Here is a 27,288-nt window from a genome sequence, read left to right on the forward strand (position 1 = left end):
CACTCTGGCTCTGCTAAGTCTCCATAAAGGCAACTTTTCCATGTTTTAAAAAATAGATTCGCTATAAAGATTTATATATTCATAAATAGGCAATGTGAAAAATCCCCAAATGCAATGGCATCCTTGGGCTGAGGCCCTCCCCACCCCAGCCCAGGTGCAGGCTCAGAGGTCTCTGAGGCCCCAGCCTCGGCAGCCCTCCGGGGAGAAGTAACTGCATTCAATGTGAATTAGGAATTTCCTCCAGCTTCACGCCTGCTGGGGCCTGTGTCCTTGAGCTCCACCCCAACACCCACCCGCCCTCTGGACCGGGCCCACCTCTCTGGCTCAGGAGTCAGGATCCCTGTCCCTTGCTTGTCCCCCTCCCGGGAGTATAAAACACCAGCCTTCCTCTGGTCCTTCAGCCCAGGCCACAGACCGCCCTCCTCCGCCCGATGGCTGGGACACTTCCTGGCCCTCCTGCCGGGCTTCCTCTCCTGGCCCCTGACCCCTGACCTCACCTGCTCCTGTTCTTGGGTAACTTATAAACAAAGGAAGAGGCCCTGGGAGAGGGAAGAGGCGGGGCCGTGCTGTCTTACACACTTCCCCGTTGTCCCTTGGCCAAGTCCATCCGTCCGGGCCCATCTGACAGAGGACTTAGGCCCAGAGAGGTAGTGAGGCCCCTACCTGCCAGGGCACCCCAGAGCAGGCAGCCAGCAGTGTGCCCAGGGAGGCCCTGAGCGCTAGCATTTGGCTCTGAGACGGAGGACGGGAAGCCTCCGTAGGAAATGGCTTCAGCCCAGGACGGGAACCTCGCAGGCCAAGGGTGGGTAGGGAAGGAACGCATTCTTGCCAGGGGGTACGATGAGCAAAGGACCAGCTGGTCATCTGTGGGATTCTAAATGGCACGTATTCAAGGGCAGGGTCGGTAAGGGGGGCAGGGCAGGAAGGGGTCTGCCTGGACAGAAGCTGCTCCTGTGGGCAAGACGGTGCAAGGGAGAAGGAACGGAGCTGTGTGAGGCCTTGGACACCCGCGTGAGGATGGACATCCTGAGGGCCCGGGGGCGACTGGAAGGTGTCAGGATGGGGGAGGGACCTTTCATAGCTGCCCCCCTCACAGCAGCAGGATGGTGCCTGGGCTGGTGGAAGCCCAGGCCAAGGAGGTCAGGGAGGCATCCAGGGGAGGGGATGGGGCCCATCTGGGCAGAGGGGCCGGGGGCACGGTGGGGGAGAAAGTGGGGAGCCCGAAATGACCCCTGAGTTCGAGGCTACAGCCCTGGAGCGAGGCTGCTCCGTGCAGAGGATGGGTGGCAGGAGACCCACTGGGCCCTGGGATTGTGAAAGGAGAGAGTGAAGTGCTGCTTCCTTGGTTCTGGGTGAGGAAGGGCCACCGTGAGGCCACCTCCCCTGTGCAGGGTTCCGGGCACAGGAGTAGGGGGATGGCTCACAGCCCAAGGTGGCAGGTGAGCCCCTGTCACCGGTGTTTCCTGTACCTGTGCACCCTGGATGCGGACTGCCGGATGCTGCTGGCAGCCCGGCAGGGCTCCTTCTGGAGGAGGTGAGCTGGGGGCCTCCCTCCTTCCCTAAGCCCTGTGAGGCAGCCCTGGGCCCGGGGTCAGTACCTGTGCTCGCTGGAACTGGGGCGCAGTCCCGGCCGCTGCTCCTTGCGTGCACCCCACCCCCCAGAGCAGCAGGTCTGTGCAAGGCGGTCTTCGTGAGACTTCTCTCCCAGCTGGGCCTGGACTGAACACCCAGCTCTGCCCAAACATCAGCCCCCTGCAGAGAGGTCATGGGGCTGGAGGACCTCTGCCCTTGGCCTGAAGGGGGCCCCTCTCTGGGGAACCCCTCAGTGCAGGTGGAGGGGCTGGGCCCCATCCCATCAGCAGGGACGGGGGAGGGAAGCCAGGCAGCCTTCTTGCTCCCACTTCCCAGCCCACTCGGCCGACAGCGGGCTGACCCCTGCTCAGCGCTCCTGGCCCGTCCAGGCCAGCGTCCTTCCCCTCCAGGACCAGGCTCAGCCTCCGCGGCTGGAAGGGCCAGCAGCCCTGCCTGACCCGCCTCCTGGGGCTGCCTGGCAAGGTCTGACTTCCTGCTCTGTGTCCAGGCCTGCCTGGGAGGGTTTGACGCAGACCAGGTGCAGGGATGGAAGGCAGGGAGCCCGACTGCAGCTGTGCGGCACCTCTGGGCTCTCAGGGGCCCTGGGCTGTGTCTCCCTGATGTGGCCTCGCCCGTGGCTCTGAGAGCAGCTGATTTCCTGGGGCCCCACACTGGGGCGGGGGGCCTGCAGGGCTGAACTGGACTGATGGGAGCGACTGGGATTGGCCTGGGAAGACCACCTGCTCCCCCAGTCCAGTCCCTGCGCTCCTCTGAGCTGCACCCAGAGAACGGTGCTGCTTCCAAGGGCCCCAGTGACCCTGGTCCCCTGCTGTCTAACCTCAGTGTCCAGCGTATGCAGAGACCATTAGAGTGGGTGGGCCCAGACCCAGGCCTGCCGGGGCCTTGCCTTTTCTGTGCGGGAAACTCTCTAAGCTGGTCTGGGAGCGGCGGGGGAGCTGGCACTCTGAACGTGGCACGAAGGATCTCTGCAAGTCAGGTGGGACAGGCTGGGCTCAGGGGTGCGAGCGTTTACTTTTCCCTTAAATGTCCGCACTCCTATCTCATTCCCACTAACCCCCAGCTTCCGAGAGCCAGAGCTAAAGGATTCACTGCTTTTGCAACCTGAGTGGCAAAACTTTGGGCCCCAAGCCAGCAGACGAGCGCTCTGGGCCGTGACCCACCGTTGTCCGGGTGAAAAGGAGAAGCTCCATGGAAATGGGAGAGGGAGGCCCGGCTGAGGCAGGAGCTGGCCTTGAAGGAAGGAGGGAGGTAGGGAAACCCCGGGACGAAGCTCAGGACTGAGTCTGCTGGGCCGTTGCTCCTGCACAGGAGGCCCTGGAATGCCCTGGGAGGACCCGGAGCTCCGGCCACATCCCTGGAAAGCAACACCCTGCTGCGGCCTCGTGTGAAACGGTCCTAACCAGGCAGCGTGTAGCCCGGGAGGCCCACTCCCAGCCCCTGGGCCAAGGTCCACACCGCTGGGCTCGCGCCAGTCCTGGGACGTGCCGCGTGTGGCAGGGACAGCAGCTGGCTGGCAGGAAGGGCCCCACACCCTACCCTGTGCCAACAGGGCCTCCCGTGGGAGGAATCCTGCTTCTTCCTTCCTGGAGGGCAGTGCTCCCATCAAGCATCCAGGCCACAGGCGGGGTAATTCCAGGCCTTTATCTGGCTGGCACCCTGGAGGCCAGCTCTGGAGGGCTGGGCGAGGAGGCCACAGGGCGGGAGGAGGTGGGGCAGCCCCGCCTGCCTGCCCTGCACCCCGGTCAGCACCCGCAGCCCCAGCTCTCTCCGACGTCCTTGCTGTCCAGCTGGATGTGGTCAGTGCCCTTCTCGCTGAGCAGAGGGCCCCCGTGCCGCATGACCAGCTCCGTGGCCACCCTCACGAAGGCCTCTTCCACGTTGCTCGAGTCCTTGGCCGACGTCTCGATGGCGCACAGGATGTCGTGGTGCTCTGCCAGGCTCTGCGCCTCGGCCAGCGGCACCTCCCTCAGCTCCCTGAGGTCCGACTTGTTCCCTGCGGGGAGGTGGGGCAGTGGTGAGGCCCAGGGCCCAGGTGGGCGCGGCTACAGCTAAAGGCAGCAGAGCCGGGAGAGTCTATCTTTAATGCTCTTATCCCATCCTTTAGTCCCTCATCTCATCTCTTCCTTATCTTTGCCAGGGGCCTGTGCATTTTACTGCTTTTTCCTAAGAAATAGAAGCGGGAAGGTTTGGTGAAAAGAACACGGTGCTTAGAGCTGGAAGAAGACCTGGGTAGAGACGCCAGCTTCCTGTCACCTGCTGTGTGACGCTCGGGTAACTCACTCCATCTCTGAGTCTCAACCCCTCATCTACGACGCCACCTTCTGCAGAGCAGACATTAAATGACACAGTGGACACAAGCTAGCACCTAGCACCTAGCGGGCACTCCACCAATGCTGAAGTTAAAGAAATCTGGCCTTGCTATTTTTTTTTGGCTAAAATTTTGTCATTTTTCTGATTATTTATGCTCTCATATTTTCCTTTGGAATTTTTTAATTCTCTGTAAGATTGTGGGTTTTGATTATTTTGCTTTTCTGATAATGAGAGCACAGACTACAGCTGCCCCTGAGAGCACGCCTTTCCTTCTCCCATGAGGTGTGAGATGTTTCATTATGTTTTAAATAATCTGGTCAATTGCTCCTTGGTCCAATTTCTACAAGAATTTTTTTTAAGTCTCTAAGTGATTGACTTTTATAATCTGATTATAGGGACAAAAAAATAGATAAGCATCTATGAAGATCTAGGGACTTCCCTGGCGGTCTAGTGGTTATGGCTTGTTGCTTTCACTGCCAGGGCCCGGGTTCAATCCCGCGTCGGGGATCTAAGATCCCACAAGCCAGGCAGAATGGCCAAAAAAAAAGAAAAAAAAAAATCTACAGTTTCTTTGGTAACCTTAAACAATGCAGCAACCAATTTCAATGTTAGGAACTTATTTGGATCCTGATTTCAACAAACTGAAAAGAAAACCACATGTGATATTTATGAGCAATTATAAATCTGACCCCAGATCAGCTAAGTTGATTGTATTAGGAGATGTCAGTATGTTTTAAATGTGAAAAGCGTACTGTTATTATATATTTTTAAGTGTTTGTATCTTTTATAGATTCATGCTGGAACATTTGCAAATGAAATCATTTGGTGTTGGGATTTGCCTCAAAATAATATGAGGTCGGGGGAGGGGCCGAGGGCTGAAATGACCGTGGACAGGACTTGCCGGCTCTGCTGAATCTGGGGTTTGTTACGCTATTCCTTTTATGTCCTTGTATAGAGTGCTCTATGATAGAATGTTTTCTTTTAAAAGTCCTGGATTGGGAATTCCCTGGCAGTCCAGTGGTTAGGACTTTGCGCTTCCACTGCAGGGGGCCCTGGTTCGATCCCTGGTCAGGGAACTAAGATCCTGCAAGCTGAGCGGCGTGGCCAAAAAACTAAAAAAACTAAAAAAAAAAAAAAAAGTCCTGGATGAAAGGGGAGCATCAGGCCACGTAGGGAGGACTCCCTTCCTGCCCGGGGAGTCCAGTCCGCCTAGAACACCCACACCCCAGTCCAGGCCCATCTGCACTCGCTCACCTTAGAGGAATCAGCCTGACTGTTGGGACGAGCACCCCAGGGACCACACACATGGTCCAAAGCTTCTTGAATCCAGGCCCGAGAAGTTTATGCGGGAGGGAAAGGTAAAATGGAGGTCACGGCACCCCCTGCAGTGTCGGTTCTCAAAGTGGGATCACTGTGTCACCCGGGAACTTGTTAGAAATGCACACGCGTGGGCCCAACAGTGCTCCCGAGTGAGATGCTCTGCGGGTGGTGCCGGCGTCTGCCCTCCACCAAGACTTCAGAGTGGCTGGGAGGGGCGTGGACACCTGAGAAGCACCCCCTGCAGGGTGGCCGACAGAGCAGGCCACTGAATCACGATCGGCCACGTTTACACGCTCACGGGCTATGTGGACAGGATAAATGACTTCACTTTTCTGACCCTCGGCCCCGTCCCTGACACGTGAGGAGCAGGCAGGGTTATGAGAACACACATGATGAAGACCGAACTAGCCTGGACCAAGGTGCGGCCACGTGGCGACCGCTTCCTGGCCTGCGTCGTCTCATTTCCACTTTGACTGTAACTTTACAAGTGATTAGCAGGATCCGAAGTTTCTTTTTTTTTTGGCCGCGCCTCGTGGCACGTGGGATCTTAGTCCCCTGAGCAGGGATCGAACCCGTGCCCCCTGCAGTGGAAGCTCAGAGTCTTAACCACCGGACCAACAGGGAAGTCCCCGAATTTTCTAGATCATGGTCCTGGCTCCGCTCCTACCTGGCCAAGCTCAGCCCTCTCTGTGCTCTGTTTGCCCTTTGTTTAGAAAGGAGAGAGAGACTGAGACAGACAGACAGACGGGTGGACCGCAGGGGCCCCCGCTCACCGATGAGCAGCTGCACGATGTTGGAGCCCGCGTACTTCCTCACGTCCTCGATCCAGTGAGGCACCGACAGGAAGGAGCTCCTCTTGGTGATGTCGTATGCCAGGATGGCCCCGTTGGCGCTGCGGTAGTAGCTCTGGGTGATGGTGCGGAAGCGCTCCTGGCCAGCCGTGTCCCAGATCTGCAGCTAAAGGAACAGGGGTCCCGTGAACCCGGGGGTGCAGCCGAGCGCAGGGGACGGGGAGGCCGAGCCCCCAGACCCACCCCCAAAGTGCTGCTTCCGGGGGCAGGCCACCGGCCACAGCTCGGCAGGCCCCACGTAGGACGGGCCAGAAGGTGGACAGAGCGGAGGGGCCTTCTGAGCCCTTGGAAGGCAACTCAGCGGCCTAAGCAGGACGGTGGGAGCAACGTGGAGGTGGGCAGCCCCGTTTCCACCTCCAGAGTCCCAGGACAAGGGGGTGGGTTCTGCACCGTGGCGGGAAGCACGCTGGACCCCGAATCCTCTCTGCCCTGGACACCAGGCTCACTGCTGGCGCCATGTCTACTGCCTGCCCCTCTGGGCCGTGAGTGCCCGCTGCCCCCACCGTCGGGAGGCCCCCAGCACTCGGGCTCTCTCTTCTGCCTCAGCGGCGCCAGGGAAGATGCTCACGCTGGGCAGGGACGGCCCGGGGAGGCTCCTCTCAGGCGGCCTCTGCCATCAGCTGGCGCAGCCTGCTAACCCTAACCCCGGTTCCAACCCTCCTCCCGCCCAGGTCCTCACTGCACCAGCACCCATCAGGGCCGCTGCCGGGCCTGCCTGGATGGGCGCCCGGCGGGGCGGGAGCATCCCTGGCTTCCAGCAGCAGCAGCAGGATGGCGGCAGAGACCCCAGGTAGGGCGGCGGAAGCTGGGCCAGGGGCCAACCTGGATGGTCACTGGGCCCGGGCCAGGAGGCTGCGCCGCGGAGGGCATCAGAATGGGCGGGTCCAGGGCTCTCAGCGGCTCAGGGCCTGCCTTCTCTGCTCCGCAGACCACAGGTCCTCGGGGCCCTGAAGATGACATCCTGAGCCGCAGGCCATCCACCCTCCTCCACTGGCACAAGCACTCTGGGTGCCTCTCTATCCCGTTCTCAAGGGGCGTCCAGGGTGGGGACAGACCCAGAGGCCTCAGACAGTTCCTGCGGGCAGGGCTTCTGGCCCTGGCACTGTGGAAGTGACCACCTCTTCCTGGGCCTCACAAGAGGGGTCCACCGGGTGATGCACTCTGAGCCACGACTCGCCAAACCAAACTCCCCGCCTGAGACGTCCCATTTGCTCCGCAGAGTGAGAGCCTCCAGGAAGCAGGGCCCGGGGCACAGCTCACGCAGGGGTGACGTGAAAGGCGGGACCTTGGCACCACACCAGCCTGGGATCCAGACGACCTAGGACTCCCTTCCACACGCCAGAGGGGAGCATCAAACACAGAGGCCAAGCAGACACGGGAAAAGGCAAGTTGGCGGAAATAGAAACTAGGCAGAGTTTCTCAAAACAATCTCCAAAATAATCATCAGTGTTTTCAGAGATAAGAAAAGGTCCATGAAATGATAAAAGAACACTCTTATTTTAAGTAGAGGGAACATTCGGAAAGGAAAAACGAGCTCTTGAAAATTAAAAATATAACATAAATGAAAAATGCAACATAAGCGTTGGAAGATAAACTTGAAGAATTTCCAAGTAGGGGAAAAAAATGCAAAGAGATGGAAAAGAGAGAAAAGGAATTGTGGAACCAGCCTAGAAGGTCCACCATCAGGATAGTAAGAGTTTTGGAAAAAAAAGAATAGTAAAATCAAAGGAATGCTTCAAGAAAATTCCCCAGAACTGATTGAAAAGGCCCACTAAGTACACAATGGAGGAAAACAGACCCACACAAGACACTTGGCCTTGGGAACTCAAGAACAGTGAGGAAGAAGAAAGGACCCTAAAAAGTTGCAGGGAAAACAAAAGAGAGAAAGGAAAAACAGGTTTGAAGGCTTCACCGAAAAGATCCATATTGCATTAGACATTCAATGAAACGATGCCTAAAATTACAAGGGAAAATAATTTCCAGCCTAGAGTTCTCCACCTAATCACTGAGTCAAGTGCGATGGTTTAACAAAGGCATTTTCAGACATAGGGGCCTCAAAAAATTTACCTTCCTGCCACCCTTTCTAAGGAAGCTGCTGAAATCAACCAACACGAAGAAAATGGGGGATCCAGAAAGAGAATTCAACTCAAAAGAGAGGCGAAGGGAAACCCCGGGGTGGTAGGGAGATCCCAAGACAGCAACCAAGCCGCAAGCCAGGATGCGGGCCGGTCGGGAGCCTCCAGTTCTGGAAGAGTATCTAGTGGCCGTGGAGACCTCCCTCCTTAAACAACCGGGAGACTGAGAAAAACACGGGAGGCTACTGTTTTCAGGATGCAAACAACACAGCACGAGACCCTAATCCTTGAAAGAAGCAAAACTCATGGAAGGCGCCTCACGATTGCCAGCACTCTACTGGGGACGGTTTTCTGACCACAGGACAGGGGGCTAGACTCCAAGCAGGGCATGGAGCCTGGAGCAGCTGGTGTGACTGGAATGAGGAGCGACGGGGGTGGGGTGGTAGTCCCTGGTGGGTCCTAGCCCGCGGGCTCCGCGCACAGGGTGAGGCTCCCAGGTTCTAACCAGAGAGCGGCTCCTCCGGGGGTGAGAACACACCAGAGGTGGAGGCTGAACAGTGCTGGGGGATCTTCCAACCCAGCCACAGGGAAGAGGCCTCCTTAGGACCTTGCGAAGGACCCAGATATTGAGCTGAGCCATCAGGAAGGCTGTGCCCTACGAGTGAGGACCATGGCAAGAGGCAGGCCTCCCGACACCTGCCCAAGAAACCCTAAACCAAGCTCTCAGGTTTGGAGGCCGCGTTCTGTCAAGGTGAAAGGCTAGAGAAACACTGTCAGACTTGCATCTCTCTGCCCTAACAGGACATGAAGACAAGCCACACAGGTTCAAGGTGATCAGTCAGTCACTGAATTGACTACTAGGACATGAATCAGTGCCCTTCCAACACGATGCAGAGTGACTAGCCAGTATCAACCAGTATTTCCAGTATACAATTAAAAACCTGCTAAACATGCAAAAAAAAAAAAAAAAAAAATACAATTTGACCCCAAGAGAGAAAAGCAGTCAATAGAAAATGAGGCCAAAATGGCCCAAGTATTGGAGTTAGTAGACAAAGACCTTAAAGCAGTTATGTTAAATATAATCAGAGAATTAAAGGAAAATATGTTCGAAGAACTGGAACAAAATATCAGTCTAAGTGGGCAAATCGGGAATTTCAGTTAGAGAAACGGAAATTATTTCTAAAAACATATTTTAAGAGGGTCAAAATTCTAGAACTGAAAAGTACAGTAAGTGAAGTGGGAAATTCATTTGATGAGCTTAACAGCAGAATGGAGACAGAAAAAAAGAATCAGTGAACTTGAAGAAAAATCAATATACCAAGTATTTAATCTTTGATTAAATAAGATCTTAAGATAAGCCTCAATGAATCTCAAAAGATTGTATTCTTCTGTAAGAAGAATATTCTCTAGCCACAGGATATTCCTCTAGCCACAGAAAATCTAGAACAGAAATTAAGAACGCTCTGGGAGAGACTTCTTCAAGAAGATGGAACTGAGAGGCAGCAAGACGTTGCGGGGACAATCACACAGTATGTGGGGTAGATGGAGAGGGTGAGTGTGCCCATTAGGGGAGGATTTGGAGCTGAGTTAATGGTAAATACATAGACCCCACGCAGAAACAAGATGATCACGACCACCAGGGAAAACTAGGGAGCACGGGGAATGAAAGATAGTGCTACATGGCTCAGCCGTGAACAGCTCTCACTAACCAAAATGTGTTCATTCAGCCACTTCAACAGCGCTTACTGGACACCTGCTCTACGTTCTAGGTACCAGAGAGAGCAGAGGAAGCAGACGCAAATTCCTGGGCTCAAGCTTACAGTCTAGGGCAGGAGACAGATGCTAAGTAAGATAATAATAATACGGATATATATTTGTTTATATGGAAATACAGAATATAAATAAAATATCATAAAATAAGTAATACAATAATCAGTATGCTAGATAGTGATAAGATGGAAAAAACAAGCAGGGGAAGAAGTTATCAAGTATGGTGAGGAATGAAGTTTTAGATAGGAAGGCCTCATTGAGATAACAGTTGGGTAAAGATCTGAAGAAAGTTAGCTAGCTGTGCAGATGCCTGCGAGACAAGCATTCCAGGGAGAGAGAGAGCAAGTGCAAAGGCCCTGAGGCAGAGACTTGACTGGTGCACGAAGATCAGTGTGCTGGGAGCAGAGTGAAAAGGGAGAGAGAAATGAGGGATGACTGAGGAATTGGGCCAGATCATGCAGTGCCCTGGAGACCACAGCAAGAACTTTGTCCTTCACCGTGAGTGAAGGGGAAGCCAGGGAGTTTTGAGCCAATCAAATTTATTTTTAAACAGGATCACTCTGACTACTGTATGGACAACAGATCAAAAGAGAGCAAGGACAGGGAATTCCCTGGTGATCCAGTAGTTAGGATTCCATGGGTTCACTGCTGAGGGCGCGGGTTCAATCCCTGGTCATGGAGCTAGGATCTCGCAAGCCGCGCAGCCAAAAAAAAAGAGGAAGGACAGAAACGGGGAGCTCAGTTGGACGGCTGTAGCCATAATCCAGGTAAAAGACCACAGTCGTAGCAGTGAAGTTAGGGAGAAGTGATCAAGTTGGGGCTATGTTTTGCGAATAGAACTGAAAGGAACTTAATGCTGATCTAATCAACATTACCACACACCTCTACTGGGAGGATGCAAAGTGTGTGTCTGTGTGTGTGCGTGTGCGTGCGTGCACACGCGTGCGTGTGTGTGATGGGGGCTAGGGTAGTGCTGAGAGTTAAACCCTCATCTTCCAAAGCAGGAAGTCAATAGATGATGCGTGTACCTGGGGGAGGAGGGGTAGCAACACAAGCAAGAGAAGGAGAAACAGAGAAGAGCCGGAAGTGGTTGACCCTAGAGGCTGGGGGCAGAGGGGAGTATCTGGAGACCAAGGCTTGTTGAACCATCATACACAAGTGTAACCGATAACAATTAAAAATAAAAACCCAACACAATAGCTACAGATTACGGTATCTGGGTCAACCAACTCGTGAAATCTGGACAGTAATGGAGGAAATATTTTTGGAAAGTAGGTCCTTCTCATGACTGGTAATACTCTCATCCTACTTCCCCACATCAGAGCCAGGGGAAGAGAAAAGCAGGGTCAGTGCTCGGGCCCGGCAGCCTGAGATCCTGAACCAGTCCCGTCACTTCCCACCTTGGTGTCTGCAGGCTAAAACCTAATTCACTTTTCATCTGTCAAAAAAGGTGCCGTAAGGGTGAATGATAGACTCAAGTGTGCTCAGAGCCGAGCGCAGAGAAGGGGCTGGATAAACGCATCCCCTTAACGGTATTACTGAGCTGGCATCATTTGGGGCTGGCGTGTTTAATACACGCCAAGGAGCTTTAATGCAAAGTGGAACACGTAAAGGGCTCAAAGAAAGGCACACCGGGCTGTGTGCCTTTGTTCACACATTTGTTCATTCAGTACGAACTGAACGTCAGCCATGTCCCAGCCCCTGTTGGAAGGACTGGCAACGCTGCAGGGGGTGAAACAGGAACAGAGTTCCCTTTCCAGTTAAAAGGAGGCAGAGGAGAAGAAGGCCAGTGGGACACTTGCAGAGAGGGGGGACGAGCACCCTGAAGAAAGTAAAGGTAACGAGAGGGCCTCTCCGGATGGCACCTCCCAGGGTGGTCACAGAAGGTGGCCCCTGGGCTGAGGCTCCTGCCAGTCGTGGGGACAGTGTTCAGGCGCAGGGGACAAAGGCCCAGAGGCAGGACAGAGCCTGCCTGCCACGCTGGAAACACAGCAAGGGCGGCGTGGCCAGATGGCAGCAAAGCAGCACCCCGGAAGGCGAGGCCGTCGGCGGTGCCGGAGCCACGGCCTGAGGTGGGTGTTACTTCACCGTGGTGGGAGACGGGGGCAGATCGTCTGAAGCAGGGGATGTGTATCAGACGCCTCTCATTCCGCTTCGCGTGTCTCAGCAGCACCCTGTGCTCCAGCCATTGTCACAGCAACCAGCCTCGCACAGAAACAGCCTTCGAGCCTCCCTGATCCTAGCCCGGGAGGCCCGCTGGAAACCACCGAGCACTCGGGACTCGTGACCCAGATGAGAGGGACCCGCCAGCCTATGGACTGACACTCAGCCAGTGCAGGGCAGGGGATGCCGGGCCCGATCAAGCCCCACTTGCCCACAGAGGGACCAACATGAGAATGCAGCCTCCACAGCCTTTCCTCCCTTCTCTGTTCTAGAAACAGATGAGCTCCGCGCACGCTCTTGCCTACGGCTGTCCTCAGGGAGCCCAGGCAAAGCCGGGACGTGCCCCGACTTATGTCTGTAAAGCTGCCGGCTGCTGGGTGGAGGACGGTCCTACAGAGGCGGCCCTATGGCTTGGCCCGAATGCCCCCTGTGTTCCAAGAGCTGGCTGAAGCCAGGCTGGGAGCGGCCCCGCTTTCCGGGCAGCTAAGCACAGCTCCTCCACCAGGCAGGGCCCCAGGGAGGCTGGTGAGAAGGTTAATGAGGCTTATCAGACACCTGAGCTACCGGAGACCCAGACGAGCAGAGCAGCATCGTCCTGAGCCATCTCCTGGGCAGCACAGGCCCGGGCTCTGCCTTAGAAACCAGAGCAGGGACTTCCCTGGTGGCGCAGTGGTTAGGAGTCCGCCTGCCATCGCGGGGGACACGGGTTCGATCCCTGGTCCGGGAAGATCCCACATGCCGTGGAGCAACTAGGCCCGTGCACCACAACTACTCAGCCAAAAACTTAAAAAAAAAAAAAAGAAAATTAGAAACCAGAGCAGAAGTGCCGCGTGGATGCAGTGGGGACCTGTGCAGGGGTAGTGCGGGGACCCGCGGCGGGTGCCGGCCTCGCCCGGGGTCTCACGGGGCTGTGGGCAGAGACCGTGAGCCCCACGTCACAGAGGAGAAAGCCGGCTCTGGAGGTGCAGTGATTGGCCGAGGAAGGCATCTGGACATCGTGCTGGGTCCGAGCCCATCTGCCTGCCTGCTCCCCGGCACAGACCTCAGCAGGAGCCCAGCGCCCAGGAAATCACGGGTGTGGAGGCCCCTCTGCTCTGCGTTTCCCGCTCCTTCACACGCATCACAGCCAAGCCGGCGCCAGGCTCCCTGCGGACGGCCTCCACCCGCCCAGCGCCCGGCCCACGACTCGCACAGCAGCCACTGTGGAGCCGCCAGAACCCGGCTGAGATCCTGCAGTCCCTCCGCTCTCCGGCCTCCACCCTCAAGTGCGTCGTCCGAGCCCTCCGCATCGCCTGCAGGCCCCACAGGCCCCGACTTCCTGCCGTCGCCCACCCCGCGTGTCCAGCTCCCGGGAGGTCTCATCAAGGCCCCTGCCTGAAATGCTCATCCCAGACCCTCGCCATCCCAGCCCCGCACCCCACGGCCCGGCCTCAGCCTCTGCACCGCCTGGCTGGACACAGGCGTGCACGCACACTTCTTAAATGTTTACTGTCCCTACCTCACGTGGGGCTCTTGAGGGCAGGGGCTGTGTCTGGCTGGCTTTCTGCATAAGTCAGGTAGAAGGTGCTCGATGAATACACGGTCCATCGGCTGGACGAGCACCTGCCTGCCAAATTGAAGCCACCACCCCCACCCACCTCCTTCCCCACCTGGAAGTTCTCCACCTGCACTCACTGGACAGACAGACGGGGGCCTCGTTCACGGATCACACCCGAGCCCCCTCCCCGACGCCCACCTGCCACCCACCTCCCACCGGGCACATCGCCAGTTTCTCCGACCTTCCCAGCCAGGCTGTCTCATCTGACTTTGGGGGAAATTCTCTGGCCTGCTGATACCCAGAGTGAAGTCCGGAAGCATCTTTGGGGCACAGAGGGTAGGACTGAGGCCCGGCCAGGATGGAAAAGGGCTCCCAGAGCACGGATGCTCGGGAGAGGGCAGCTGCCCCCCTCCAGCTCTGCAGGGGTCAGTCAGGTGAGTTTCAGACATGTGGGGTGGGGATTTCAAGGGGAAGTACGGTATCGAGGTGAGGGACGAGGCTATTTTCCCTTCTAAGCTCCACACCTAACACCTCCCAGTTAACACTGTCCCTCTGGGTCCCCACACCCATGAAGGGTGTTACCATTTTGCCATTATCTCCTTTTCTAGGATAGACTGCATTCCTCTTGACCTTTTGGCAAACTCCTACCTAACCGTCAGGGCCCCAGTTCAAGGTCACCTGGTCAGTGGAGCTTCCCCGATGCACAGGCCTGGGCCCCACACCAAGCGGACTCAGCTTTCTTTTCTTCGTGGTCCACAGCCCTTTACTCTTGCCTCTATGACAGCATACACCACAGAGGATGTCACCTGTCCCAAACTTGGGTGCCTTTGGGGGCCAGGAAGGGAACATAAAATGCAGCAAGGTGACAGAAAAGGATATCCTGCCTAAAGCAAATTCAATAAAAAACAAACCAGCAAATCACCACTGAGCAGGCCAAACGAAACAGTTCACGGTGGGAACTGGCCCAGGGCTGCATGTGCGGGGCTCCTGGTTTGTAACTCTGCCTCTCGCCATCAAGAACAGGCTCTGGGGACTTCCCTGGTGGCGCAGTGGTTAAGAACCCACCTGCCAATGCACGGGACACGGATTCAATCCCTGGTCTGGGAAGATCCCACATGCTGCGGAGCAACTAAGCCTGTGAGCCACAACTACTGAGCCTGTACTGTAGAGCCCGCAAGCCACAACTACTGAAGCCCGTGCGCCACAACTACTGAAGCCCACGCACCTAGAGCCTGTGCTCCACAAAAAGAGAAGCCACCACAATGAGAACCCCACGCACCGCAACGAAGACTAGCCCCCGCTCGCCGCAACTAGAGAAAGCCCCGCGTGCAAAAACGAAGACCCAACGCAGCCAAAAATTAAAAAACAAATAAAACAAAAAACGGGCTCTGGTGGGGACAGACCCCATCTCATTCCTTTGCACCCTGGTGCAGAGCAGGCGCCTGACCAGGAAGGAAGCCCTCTGAGGGCAGGTCCTGCGGTCAGGCCAGTGGGAGCGAGATGAGGCTGGCGGGGCAAGGGCTGCTCTCCAGAGAGGGTTCCCATGTGCCCCGGTGGGAAGTCAATTCTGCTTAGTAGGTTAAATAAACCTAATAAATGAAATCAACTGCACCATTGGCGATTCAGGTCCCAGAACCTTTGTCCAGCACCATCCCTCCTGATGGAAACAGAAGAGGATTTTATCTGAACAGCCTTTCTCCCACAGGATGAGGCCGGCAGTGGGAAGTTCCTTGCTTCTTCATAGCAGAAAGGGACTTTGGAAAAATTAGTTCTCAAGACAAAACTCCAAAAACTGGTTGGAGAGACCCAAATACGAGCCCCCATGCTGCTGTTCATCGTGTCTCGGAATGTGGGGAGTCTGAACCAGGAGGTGGTCTGCAAGCTACTCCCCGGCTGGCCGCTGTCACTTCTGCCTCAGTCCTCAGTGAAGAGCTCAGCCCCTGGCTTGAAAGCAAGCCTCAGCCGAGAGGCAGGTGCACTGCCAGAAGCGACGGTAAGACCCTGCAAAACCTCCAATGTGTTAGCGGGTGAGACAGGCAGGAGGGGATGGAGCCTAAGTGAGGAGAACCGGGGCAGCAACACTGGACGGGGGGGCCGCGCGGACCTGACACAGACGCGCCTCCCAGCGGCTGACAAGGGCTGCGGACGGACTCCTGGGCCCAGGTTCCTCCCGCCCCGACTGCTCAGGATCCCAGCGTCAGAGGCAACTTTCTGTGTCCCTTGTCACCATGCAGCTCTCCCTGTAGAGCTACCACCACTGGAAGAAGGGAGGCGGGACCCCTGGTTCCCCGCCCTGCTCCACCAGCCGGGGGACCAAGGGTGATCAGGTGGCTTCCTGGCATCTGTGTTTCACCTCCAGCATCTTGGGAACAGTGGTGGGAACCCAGGTGATGAAGGTGACAGATGCGCTGTGAGCCCCTCCAGGCTGACTGTGCCGGAGCTCCCTGTCTCGGTACATTCCATCCTCAGGCAGCCCTGCAGGTGCATCTCAGAGCCTTTTACAAGACGGGTCCCAGGGCACAGGAAAGGAGAGCTCAGTGTGACTCCGAAACCTGTGCCCTTCGCTGTGTGCACGGCTCCTCCACAGACCATGTCCTGTGCTTTTTTCATGAAAGCCCCTCCTCCTACAGGAATTAGTCAGCCTGTCCTTAAGTCCTGGCGGGAAGAAAGGCCCAGCCTCCACCCATGGGGGGTGTGGGCAGCCCGAGCTCCCGGTGCAGCGAGGAGGGCCTGGGGAGCTGGTGGCCCTGTGCTGGCGACCAAGGTGGGACTCACAGGTGGCCTCTTACCTGCTTGTAGCCCCTTCAGGCACAATGGGGTACATGGGGACGAAACCCAGGCAGGACGTCAGGCAGCAGTCTGTGCCCCCCAGGGAGGTCAAGAGCAGGGGCCGCAACACCCGGACCAGGACTTGCGGCTGGGCCGCCACCTAGCATCAGACAAAGCCAACCCATTCGCTCGTTGGCCCAGAGCATACCTTCCAGCATGACCGGAAGGCGGCTCCCACGCCCCACGGGGCCCCACCTCCCCTGATGGGATGAACACCAGGCCCTCTCCTGCTTCCGGGGCTGCACACGAACACGGCCCTGGAGCACAGCCCCTGTCTCTCCTCACTGGGAACTGTCCTCCTTCAACGCCCAGCTCCAAGCCCGGGAAGAGGACTGCGCATCGTCTGAGTCCTGGGCACCAGGCAAGCAGCCCTGTGACAGCACGGCACCCGAGCAGGAACAGTCTGAATTTCAGATATCTGGTCCTGCTATGGCCACAGTACACACACGTGTGCTTGTAAGGCCGCATGATTCGGTTCCTGGTTTGGCAGGTCAGTCCCTGCAGCAGCAGTATGGACGGCACTCATGCTACTTCGGTGCTTGCACGTCTGTCCCCCAAGCCAGACATGAGCTCCGAGGCACAGGGACACATCTCATGTGTCTTCCTTTTGTAGGTACTCCGAACAGCACCTGGGAGAGAGGAGGTACTCACAGAACAAACCCTGAACCCACTGACGTGCAGTTTCTGTCCTGGGTGTCACATAGAAACTTCCAGCCAACAACCACAGTTAAGCTCGACAGAGCACCTTCTAAGTTTCAGGTGTTTTTCCCTTTTCATCTCACTTAACTTGTCTGTTGCTCCAGAGAGAAGAGAAGAGGCCAGGTCAAGGCCCTGGCTCTTAAATTATAACCGAAGAAACAAAGGAAAATGGAGCAAAAAGGAATCTTTAACAATAAATGTGAGTGGAGATCAAGCTTGGCCTCACCTCCAGCGGGGGACCTTCATCACGTCCCGCCTGCCGTGGGGCAGTGTGGGTGCAAACATTACCCGTGAGTCATTCTCGCCAAAACCCTTCCACCCGAGTGTGTCTGAACCTCTAAACTCAACCTCCAGCTTACAGAAAATACAAAGGATAGAGGAACAAGGGAAAAGACACCACAAGGGAAACGGGAGACAAATCCAGAAAGCGACTCTTAAAAAACAACAGTCATCAAAACAGAAGTGAGGCATCGTTCTGGACTAAACCCACACTGGACTCCAGCTAAAGGGGGAAAACTCTATAAAAGACATTTTGGAGGAAGTTGGGGAAACTTAAAAATGGACTAAGTAGATGTGTATAGAAACAAAGATTTGCTTAGGTATGATAACACACTGTGCTTATTCTTAAAAGCTGTATGTCGAGGTATCCAGGGGTGGAGTATCATGCTATCTGCAACTTACTTTCAAATAAAAAAATTTATATTACACATACAAAAAGATAAGGCAAATTCAGCAAAACACAAGCAACTGTTAATCTATGTAGAGCATATATGGGGCTCACTATGTTATCCTTCCAACTTTCCTATATTTTTAAACTTTTTCATAGTGAAAAATTGGGAAGAACAGAAGTGTTAATAATATCCTGAGAATGAAAATCTTACTGATGAGAAAAAGTACCAACTGGAGATCTTGGAAATGAAAAACGTTAATTGTCAGAATACAGAAACTAAAAGATGAAATGAACATCAGAATAGAGGCAGCTGAAAAGTAAATCAGGGATCTGGAAGGCGGGGCACGGGCTGCCAGAACACAGCACAGCAGAACACGCTGTCACTACAGAGGCCAGACCCTAAGCCCAGCTCCCGCCCTGCGCAACCTCCAGAGGAGAACAGGGAGAATGACAAGAAGGAATGAATCGAAGCAACACAAGCAAATCGCACAGAGCTTCAGGAACACGGGACTTTTCATATTGATTACACCTACTGAGTTCACAGAGGATGAATGGGACGATCCCATCACCTGGAGAGAGTGCTTTACTCAACTGCCAGGACACACGGGGAAGGCACAGTGTCAGGTGCAGACGCACAGAACGACACGGTGAGTGTGACTTGGGGGGTGGATGGAGTGCTAGGAAGAAAAACTAAGCAGGGCGAGGAAGGGATGAAAAGTAACTCAGACCTCAAAAACATGACCCAAGGACCCCGCGACAGTGTGTGTTTCCATGTACACGTGTGTCCAGAAGGGGCAGCTCCACAGAGATGGGCTGGGGGAGAGTGGAACAGGCATGACTGCTGATAGCTACCAGGCTCCTGTCTGGATGATGAAAATATCCTAAAGTTGACCCTGGTGAGTATTCAAAACAACAGGAAAAAACACTGAATTGCACACTTTAAATGGGGGAATTCACAGTATATGAATTATATCTCAATAAAGATTTTTTTAACAAGGAACTTGGAGTACTACTTTGGACAGGATGGTCAGGTAAGGCTGACTTACGTAAAGCAAAACAATAACGTGTTGATGTACATACACACGTACACACACACAGAGCAAACTGCCCCAGGCATCCTAGCACACGGGGGCCTTCCATCTCCCCGGCTCTTGCACGGACCCCACTCTGCAAGCTGAGCTTCCGGACCCACCTGCGGCGCAGACATGCCCCTCCGCCTCTCCCCGCCCCCCGCCCCGCCCTCTCCCTCACTCGCTCCTTCATTCAGCCAATACTGGTCAAGAGCTTATTCTGGGGAAAATAACCTGATGCAGACCGCAGAGCTGGAGTTTACATCGAGGTATTTACCTTGTGATTTCAATATTAAGGTTGATTTTTCCCATGTATTTCATCTGTAATGCAAACATGGCAGATACAATTCATAGCTGGCAAACTGAAGTTTATCCTGTGATCCATTTTTTTCATCATGAAATCATCCACTGTTCGTGTCCCCACTACAGATTTAAAACCCGAGAGTAAAAAACAAGTTAAACCAAAACAATAAAAGTGCTTCACTGAAAAATATAAACAGAGTATTTTTAATTTAAAAAAAATCTGATTTTTACACTTCTCAGACATAAAAAAAGGCAGAGGTGGGGACTACCTGGCTTGAAACTACAAGGAACTTTCCTCAAGGAAAATGGAATCCCTCAGTGATGTGGTCCAGCCCCCTCACATGGCGCCCAAGGAAACTGACATGCGGAAGGGAAATGACCCGCCGACTGTCCGCCGTGAGGTGGAGGTCACCGCTGCAGGCCTCTGGGATCAGGATGAACCTTGTCACCCACACATGGCGACTGCCCTCGGGCAAGGCCGGCCTGACGTGAGCCTGGACTCTGCTTTCACAGTCAGATCTCATCTGGGACCAAAGGCCTCCTGACAGCGTGGCAGGCTCTGCTCCAGTGACCTCTGACCCTTCTGAGTCATCAGACCCACCCTGTGATCCAACATCCGGAAATACTCATGCAATTTCCCAAGGAGACCACTTTGAGAGGGACAGGTCCTGGCGACACATCTAAGCTCCAGGTTATTGCCTTTTAAACAACCTGTGTGGAAAGTCACATACCTGGTCTAGGGCTACTCTGACCTCTTCCTGGGGTAGGAGAGGGAGGCCTGCAAGGCCAAGCAGGACAGGTAAGAAGGGAGGGGATGCGTGTGTAACCCACGGAGAAGGGCGCTGCTAGTGACTAACGGTCCTGACTCACTACATCCCCAGAGCAGGTTGCAGACGTCTCTACCTACCAGCACTGGCTGTACGTTCAATAAAACAGCATTACGGGGCTTCCCTGGTGGCGCAGTGGTTAAGAATCCACCTGCCAATGCAGGAGACACGGGTTCGAGCCCTGGTCCGGGAAGATCCCACATGCTGCGAGGCAACCAAGCCAGTGTGCCACAACTACTGAGCCTACTCCAGAGCCCGCAAGCCACAACTACTGAAGCCCGCGCGCCTAGAGCCTGTGCTCCACAACAAGAGAAGCCACTGCAATGAGAAGCCCACGCACCGCAACAAAGAGTAGCCCCTGCTCACCGCAACTAGAGAAAGCCCGCGCGCAGCAACGAAGACCCAACGCAGCCGAAAATAAATAAATAAATTTATAAAAAAAAAAAACCCCAGCATTACGTAGGCCATTCTAGAAGGCAGGCACTTTCTTTTGTTCACACTGGCCATAAGCACCACTTCTGCCAACTAATCTGAATTAATAAGGATTTGTTTAACAAGCAGATGGCATCAGTATGTTGATGTGACCCCGCTAATCAAAATGTAAGAAAATGTAAAATGCAAGTGATACACGATGGCCCAGACTTCACATTGGTCCCAAACCTTTCCATGCGTGTGTTCATGCACGTGTGTCTGTGTGCACGTGCGCGCGCATGAGCTCACACACGTGCGTGTGGCGGCTGGTAGTGGTAGAGGGCGTGAACAGCAATGAGGAAAAGGCGCCACACGAGGAGCTGGCAGGCAAGGTTCTGGTTCAGACATGCCGCACATGGCCTTCATCTCCCCGTCTGTGAAATGGGGTCTCACCGGGTGGCTGCAAGGACCAGGCAGAACAGAGCACGAGAACAGTGGTGAAAACTCAGGAGATGGGGGACTCAGGGAGGGAGGGCTGCCCCCTTACTACTAAGCTTCACGATCCCTCACGCCCAAAGCCTCTCTGCAAGGGCCACACAGGGCTGACAGAAGGAAGGAAATCGCAAACAGGCTGAAACACCAAAGGGATGGAAGCAAAGAAAGGAGGCAGGTGGAGGCCCTGAGCTGTGAGAAGGCCCGGTCTGGGCGATGCCACCCCCCTGTGACCCCAGTGGGCTCGCCTTTTCACACACAGCGGCCCTCCACGGCACGGACATGGGGATTCTGCCTTCATTTCATAGCTGGGGAAGCAGATCGGTGCACGAGGGCAGCTGGGCAGCCAGGCTGAGAAGCTGAGCCTCCCGAGCCCCAGGCCACCATCTCTCTCTGGGGACCCACGCCCGTGTCAGCTCCCACCTGCTGATGCTCTGCTGTGCGTCAGGTCCTTAAGCTCGGGGTTGACAGATGAACAGATCAGGAGCGGTGATGCGACGTGCCCCAGGCGGCAAAGCCAAGATTGTGACCTGGGGCCCGAGGCTCTACCACTGGCCCCCTTTCCACCATTTCCCACAGCACGTGCTGCCTCGGAACTGGCAGAAACCTCAGGAGGCAGGTTCGTTTTGCCATGAGGATGATTGTCACCGACATCAAGAACAGATTTCTTGGGCTTCCCTGGTGGCGCAGTGGTTGAGAGTCCGCCTGCCGATGCAGGGGACACGGATTTGTGCCACGGTCTGGGAAGATCCCACGTGCCGCGGAGCGGCTGGGCCCTTGGCCCATGGCTGCTGAGCCTGCGCGTCCGGAGCCTGTGCTCCGCGACAACAACGACAAAAAGAAGCACTTTCGGACCAGGAGAGCGATGGAGCGCAAGGTCCCGCAACGTGGAGCCCGGGCCCCAGGGCAGAGACTGAGCTCTGTGTGGGAGGACCCTGGCTGCCTTCCCAGCATGGGGACAGTGACCCCGACAGAAGGCCGAATAAAGGGGCGCAGCTGTTCAGGGCCAACCCGCGTGCGCGTCCCCTGTGAGGTGCACAGACCAGTTTACATAACAGGTCTTTGTGTCGTCCCAGATAAGGGTGGGTGAGCAGAACTCGGATGTGTTCAGGATTTAGAACCGGCTGAGATTTCCCGGGGGATGGGGAGGTGGGGAGGGGCAGGTTAAGAAATAATCCTAATAATAATCCCTAGGGAGGAAAATGCTAACAACAGCAACAATCAAATAATCTCTTATGTTTGTAATTCTTTGGTTTTATTCACAATAGCACTTTCAAGATAGACAAGAGATGGGTAGCATTGTCTGTCTTCTCTTACAGGGCGTCAGAAATGGAAAGGAGGGTGGTTGTTTTTTTTTACGGTACGCCCTTTTATGTCTTTGAAATTTTGAAATTCTGAACCATGTGGATGAATTATCCAAAAACATACAAGGGGAATTTTTAACTATTTTGAGCATGTCCATAGCCATCCAACAACCCTGAGAAGTAGGCAGAGCAAAGATCATTCGTTCCATTTCAAAAAGGACGAAGCCCGCGGCTCCAAGAAGGGACAAGGAACTGGCCAGGGCTAGGATGAGGTTGCAACAGACCTTTGGACACCTAGTCCAGGGTTCTCCTGCAGAGACATCACCGCTGAGACACCAGCAGCTCCCAGAGTTGCCCCCAGCTTCAGCCTGCACAGCTAGAGCCCAGTGAACTCACACAGGGCCGCCCGGGGGCCCATGCCACGGCCAGAGCCTTCCCACCAGCAGGGCTGCTACGGGAGCTGCCCAGGGCTGCCTGTTGCTCTGTTAGCTGACAGCACCCTGAAACTCCTTGGGGTTTCCACCCTCATTCCTGAAAATCTAGAAAATGCCCAACTCCATTCGCTTCTCTCCAAGTGCGGTGACCACAGTTGTCTTTTCGCTAGAGTCATTAACATGCAGATCTCAGGGTCATCGTTACGAACTGAGAGGGACTCAGAAGGGTAGTCAAGTGTAAAAATAGGCGCTGCAACTAGGAGCCAGGGAGACCCTGGGTTCAAAGCCTGGTTTTGCCACTGACTTGTGTGGGGCCTTGGGCGTGTCGGTCACTTCCTTTATTGTGGCCTCAGCTTCCTCCCTATAAATAAAAATCAATGAACACACAGGTAGTGAGCACCGTGTGTCTGACACTATTGTAGGTGTGGGGATTCACAGGTACGCAAGGCGGTGTCCACTTTCAAGGAGCGGAAACTGTACGGGAGAGAACCACAAACAAGGGAATGTCAAGTCCTGGTAAATGCTATGAACCTACCCCGTAATGGGACGGAGGGGCTGGGAGGTCAGGGAAGGCCTCTCTGAAGAGGTGGCCTGTGCAGTGACAGCCGAATGATGAAGCAGCTGTTACATGGGGATCTGGGGGTGGAATGTGGCAGGCAGGGCAGCAGATGCAAAGGGCCTGAGGCAGGCATGTTGGAAGGACAGAAAGGGCCAGTGAGGCTGGGGACTGAGTGTGGGGCAGGGGCAGGGAGATGAAGTGGCCGAGGCAGACAGGGGCCCAGCTCTCCAGGTCAGCTGTTGGGATGTCATTCTGGTCGCAAGAGAAAGTGACTATAGAAATAAAGGGATTTAATTCAATCTGTGATGTTCCCCACTTTTAATTTTTTTAGCAGCAGAACTCTTCAGTCAAGGACATGCGGAACCTCAATATAAAACTGGATAAAAGTAAGCTAGTTAAGGCCCTTCTGACCCTGCGGTCTCTCGGCCTCCCCGCTTCAGTCCGCAGCTCCCCAAGCACAGAGCAGCTGGAAAAGCGCTAGGTGATCTCTCCCTGAGGTTCCTGAAGAGCTAACAAGAGCCAGCAAGCACAGGACCGGCGGCTTTGAGATCCTGCTGGATGCTTTGCTGGACCCCAGACAGGCCTGGGAAGGTTTTAAACTAAATCCCTGATGTGAACATGCTTTCTGCAGAAACAACGACGACAAACTCTGGTTCCTCAAAGGTTCCAGTTAAAAACCACAATGTTGAAACTATAGGGACAGAAAGGAGCTCAGTGGTTGCCAGGGCCTGGGGTGAAGGGAGGACGCTGACACAAAGGGACACGGGAGAACTTTCCGGGTTGATGGAAGGAATCTATGCTCTGAATGTGGTGGTGGTGACAGGACTGCATAGGTTTGTCAAGGTTCACAGAACTCGACACCTGAAATGAGGCACATTTACTGTGTGTCAGCTGAACTTCAATAAACTTGATTTCTTTAAAATCACATTGCTGGAAGACACCCCAGAGATAGTTTATGGGTGAGGAAAAATGACCTGCCCCCGCTGAGTCCCGAGAGCCCAGCACCCAGGGCCAGGGAGGCTGTCCTCTCACCCAACCCACCCAACTGCAATTCACAGCCTCTTCAGTGCCTGGGCCTCAGGATTCTCTGGCTGCAAGATCAAGAAGTAAATACTTGCACAGGCTTTCCCACTCCATGCAATCAGAAGCAGCAGTTTGGTGTAGGGAAAGACCCCAACGCCCTGGAGTCCGAAAAGCTGGAAGAAAACTTGCACGTCTGTCACTTCCCAGCTGTGTGCCTGGGGAAGCCTGCCTGCCCCGTGTGAGGTGGGGTTAATCACAAGAACACATCTGTAAAACAGCTGGCACACATCAGACTCTTGAGAGGGGTGGCCGCTGTTAACTCTTAGGGGGGTTACCATGCCTACACTGCTCTCCTGATCCCAGAACCACCCGGCTGCCTCCCAAGTAGAACAATCTGAAGGTGACTAGCAGGAAAAGAAATCTCGAAGTGCCTGCCCTGCATTGCATAACCTGTGCTCGGTACACAGTGCACCCAGGGCTCCTGCACAGGTTATCTCGCCAGGTAAACAGGAACACCCAGCCCCTCCTTGACCACCGTCAGCACCGGGAGTGGGGAAAGGGGAGGGGAGGGGGAAGGGGAGGGGAGGGGGAAGGAGAGGGGAGGGGGAAGGGGAGGGGAGGGGAAGGGAAAAGGGAGGGGAGGGGAAGGGGAGGGGAGGGGGGAAGGGGGAGCGGAGGGGGAAGGGGGAGGGGAGGGGAAGGGGGAGGGGAGGGGAGGGGGGAAGGGGGAGGGGAGGGGGAAGGGGAGGGGAGGGGGAGGGAGGGAAAGGGGAGGGAAAGGGGAGAGGAGGGGAAAGGGGAGAGGATGGGGAAGCGGAGAGGAGGGGAAAGGGAGAGGAGGGGGAAGGGGAGAGGAGGGGGAAGGGGAAAGGGGAGGGGAAGGGGAAGGGGAAGGGGAAAGGGGAGGGGAGGGGGAGGGGAGGGGAGGAGAGGGGGAAGGGAGGGGAGCGGGAGCAGGCAGCCCGATTGTTTACGCCTATCCTTCAACTCGCCACTTCCCCGTGGCTGTTGGCAGCGTCTCAGGGCACAGACTTATCCGTGGACCCCATCCCACAGCCTTCCCTCGCCACCTGCTCCAAAGGGTGGTCCCGAATAATGACTCAAAGCTGCCTGCCACACCTTGTTCTTTTTTCCTATCCTAAGGAGATTCAAAACACACAGAAACCCAAAAGACTGTTAAAAAAAGAAAAGAAAAAAAAAGCAACCCTTCTGGCAGGGAGTTTCCGCTTCCCCTGTCACATCAACTCCAAAGGCACCGTGTGCATGGAAAGGCTTTTGGCTGACGTTTTCTCCATGCTGGGTCGGAAGGGAGAAATTATCCCAATTTTGCAGAAATAAAGAGCTAAGCATCCTGCCAAAAGCCAACCGGTAGCAGGCCCACAGCAGCCCAGGGAGGCCCGGTGCCACAGTATCGGGGCTCACGGGACTCAATCACCCGGCTCCACCTGAAAACACGGAGATACCAGGAGATGCCCTGGCCCTGTGCTGCCCCGCCCAGGGCTCTTAGGAGCCGTCCCGGAGTCGGTGGGAACTCAGATCCACCAAAGAGGGCAAAGGATTTCCGTCCGGCGCAGTTCAGTTAAGTTCCCGAGCAAGAACAATGGTCTCTCACTCCGTTCGGGAGAGCGGACACCCAGGTTAAGAAACTGATTCACTAATCACAAATATTAGTTATCTGACCACTGCCAGGACTCTGTGGCAGCCACATCCTGCCGGTTTAGTTCGGAGCCACTGCCAAACCTCGGTCCTCTCCCCCACCTTCCGGGGCCCGTGAAGTTTTCAGTTCCTATCGGGCTGCAGCTGGGGGAGGGGACCCGGGCCGCCCCGGCCGAGTAAAGTTCCACCACCAGGTCCACAAAGAGACTGCAGGGAGGCGTGGCCAGGCCGGAAATTCTGACAAAAAGTTTTGGCCCTCCGGTCCTAGAAGCAACTACTTCCTGGTCCCTCCTAGTCGTGGGGGTGTCCCTTTCTGCCTGGGGTCCCCCCCCCCGAGGGCCGAGCTGGGGCCCTCGACCGCGGTGGGGCGGGGGTAGGCCTGCCAGGCGCCCCCCGTGCCCGCACCCGAGGCGCTCTGCCGCCAGGCACCGGAGACGCTATTCTGGAGCAAAGTCCCCCAGCGTGTAGCTCGGAGGGCAGGGCCTCTCCTCCGCACTCCCCCCAGCACGCGCACCCCAGCGCCCCGAGGCCCGCGCTCTGCGCCCAGAGGCCGGCCCCAACGCCCAGGCCCAGGCCTGCTCGGACAGGGGGCCAGAGGGGACCCCAGCCCCCAAGGACCAGTCGGGTGCTCGCCGCGGCCTCCGACCCCGACCCCTCCGGGGAGACCCTCCAGGGCCCTGGCCGACCCCTAGCGCCATGGGGCCCGGCTGCACGGCGGCCCCGAGCCGGGCCTCCCACCTTGACCCGCTGGCCCTGGATCTCCAGCGTCTTCATGGTGAAGTCCACGCCGATGGTGCTGCCCTGGCGCTCGGAGAAGACGCCTGTCTTGAAGCGCTGCACCACGCACGTCTTCCCCACGCTCGCGTCGCCCACCAGCACCAGCTTGAACAGGAAATCGTACTGCTCGTCCGGGTCCCCCGGGCCCGGCCCCGCCATGGCCGCGGGAGCCCAAGGGCCGGCGCTCCGGACGCTGGGGCGGCCTGGGCTCGCGCAAGCCGCGGGCCGCCTGGCGACGTGGAAGCGCCGCAACACCTGGGGAAGGGGCGCCACCGCCCGCCGGCCGCCCCGCCCCGGCCCGCCCCGGCCAGCCCGGCCGGCCAGACCCCGCGGCCGCGGCCCCGCCCCGAACTCGCCTGGCCCGGCCCTCCGCGCCGCGCCAGGCCAGTCCGGCCCTCAGGGCAGCGCTGGGCACCGCCCCTGGCCCGCCCCCGGCCGTACTCTTCCAGCGCTGTTCTCGGTCCCGCCCCCAGGCCTACTGGGCCCTCGGCACTGCCTCTGGCCCGCCTCCAATGAGACTCCGCCCTCAGACTTGACCCAATCAGAATCCACCTTCAGACCCGCCCCGGCCAGACTCCGCCCCCAGTTCTGCTTCCGACCCCGTCCCCATCCTGA

At 56.0% G+C, this 27,288-nt stretch overlaps 1 protein-coding gene across 2 annotated transcripts; it reads right to left on the reverse strand.

Annotated features, from left to right (window-relative positions):
- On the reverse strand, positions 1–26,961 carry RAB43 (RAB43, member RAS oncogene family). 2 transcript variants are annotated; one of them, XM_079932852.1, is made up of 3 exons: positions 26,635–26,961; positions 5,997–6,174; positions 1–3,586 (listed from the first exon to the last, which is right to left on the reverse strand). In XM_079932852.1, exons 1-3 carry the CDS (start codon positions 26,830–26,832, stop codon positions 3,336–3,338), a joined length of 627 nt encoding a protein of 208 aa, XP_079788978.1. In that variant the 5' UTR covers positions 26,833–26,961; the 3' UTR covers positions 1–3,335. The 2 variants fall into 2 exon arrangements, with proteins under 2 accessions (XP_079788978.1, XP_079788977.1); XM_079932851.1 differs by having other exon boundaries at positions 5,997–6,180.
- Between the last annotated feature and the right edge of the window lie 327 nt (positions 26,962–27,288).

The sequence above is a fragment of the Stenella coeruleoalba genome, assembly GCF_951394435.1.
Source record: "Stenella coeruleoalba genome assembly, chromosome: 10".
Lineage (NCBI taxonomy): Eukaryota > Metazoa > Chordata > Mammalia > Artiodactyla > Delphinidae > Stenella > Stenella coeruleoalba.

Coding starts and splice junctions, on each gene's coding strand:
- RAB43 (XM_079932851.1), bottom strand. CDS start 26,832: ATGGCGGGGCCGGGCCCGGGGGACCCGGACGAGCAGTACGATTTCCTG. Junction 6,181..26,634: donor TCCAGGGCCAGCGGGTCAAG/GTGGGAGGCCCG, acceptor CTGTTCCTTTAG/CTGCAGATCTGGGACACGGC. Junction 3,587..5,996: donor CATCGTGCAGCTGCTCATCG/GTGAGCGGGGGC, acceptor ACCTCCCCGCAG/GGAACAAGTCGGACCTCAGG.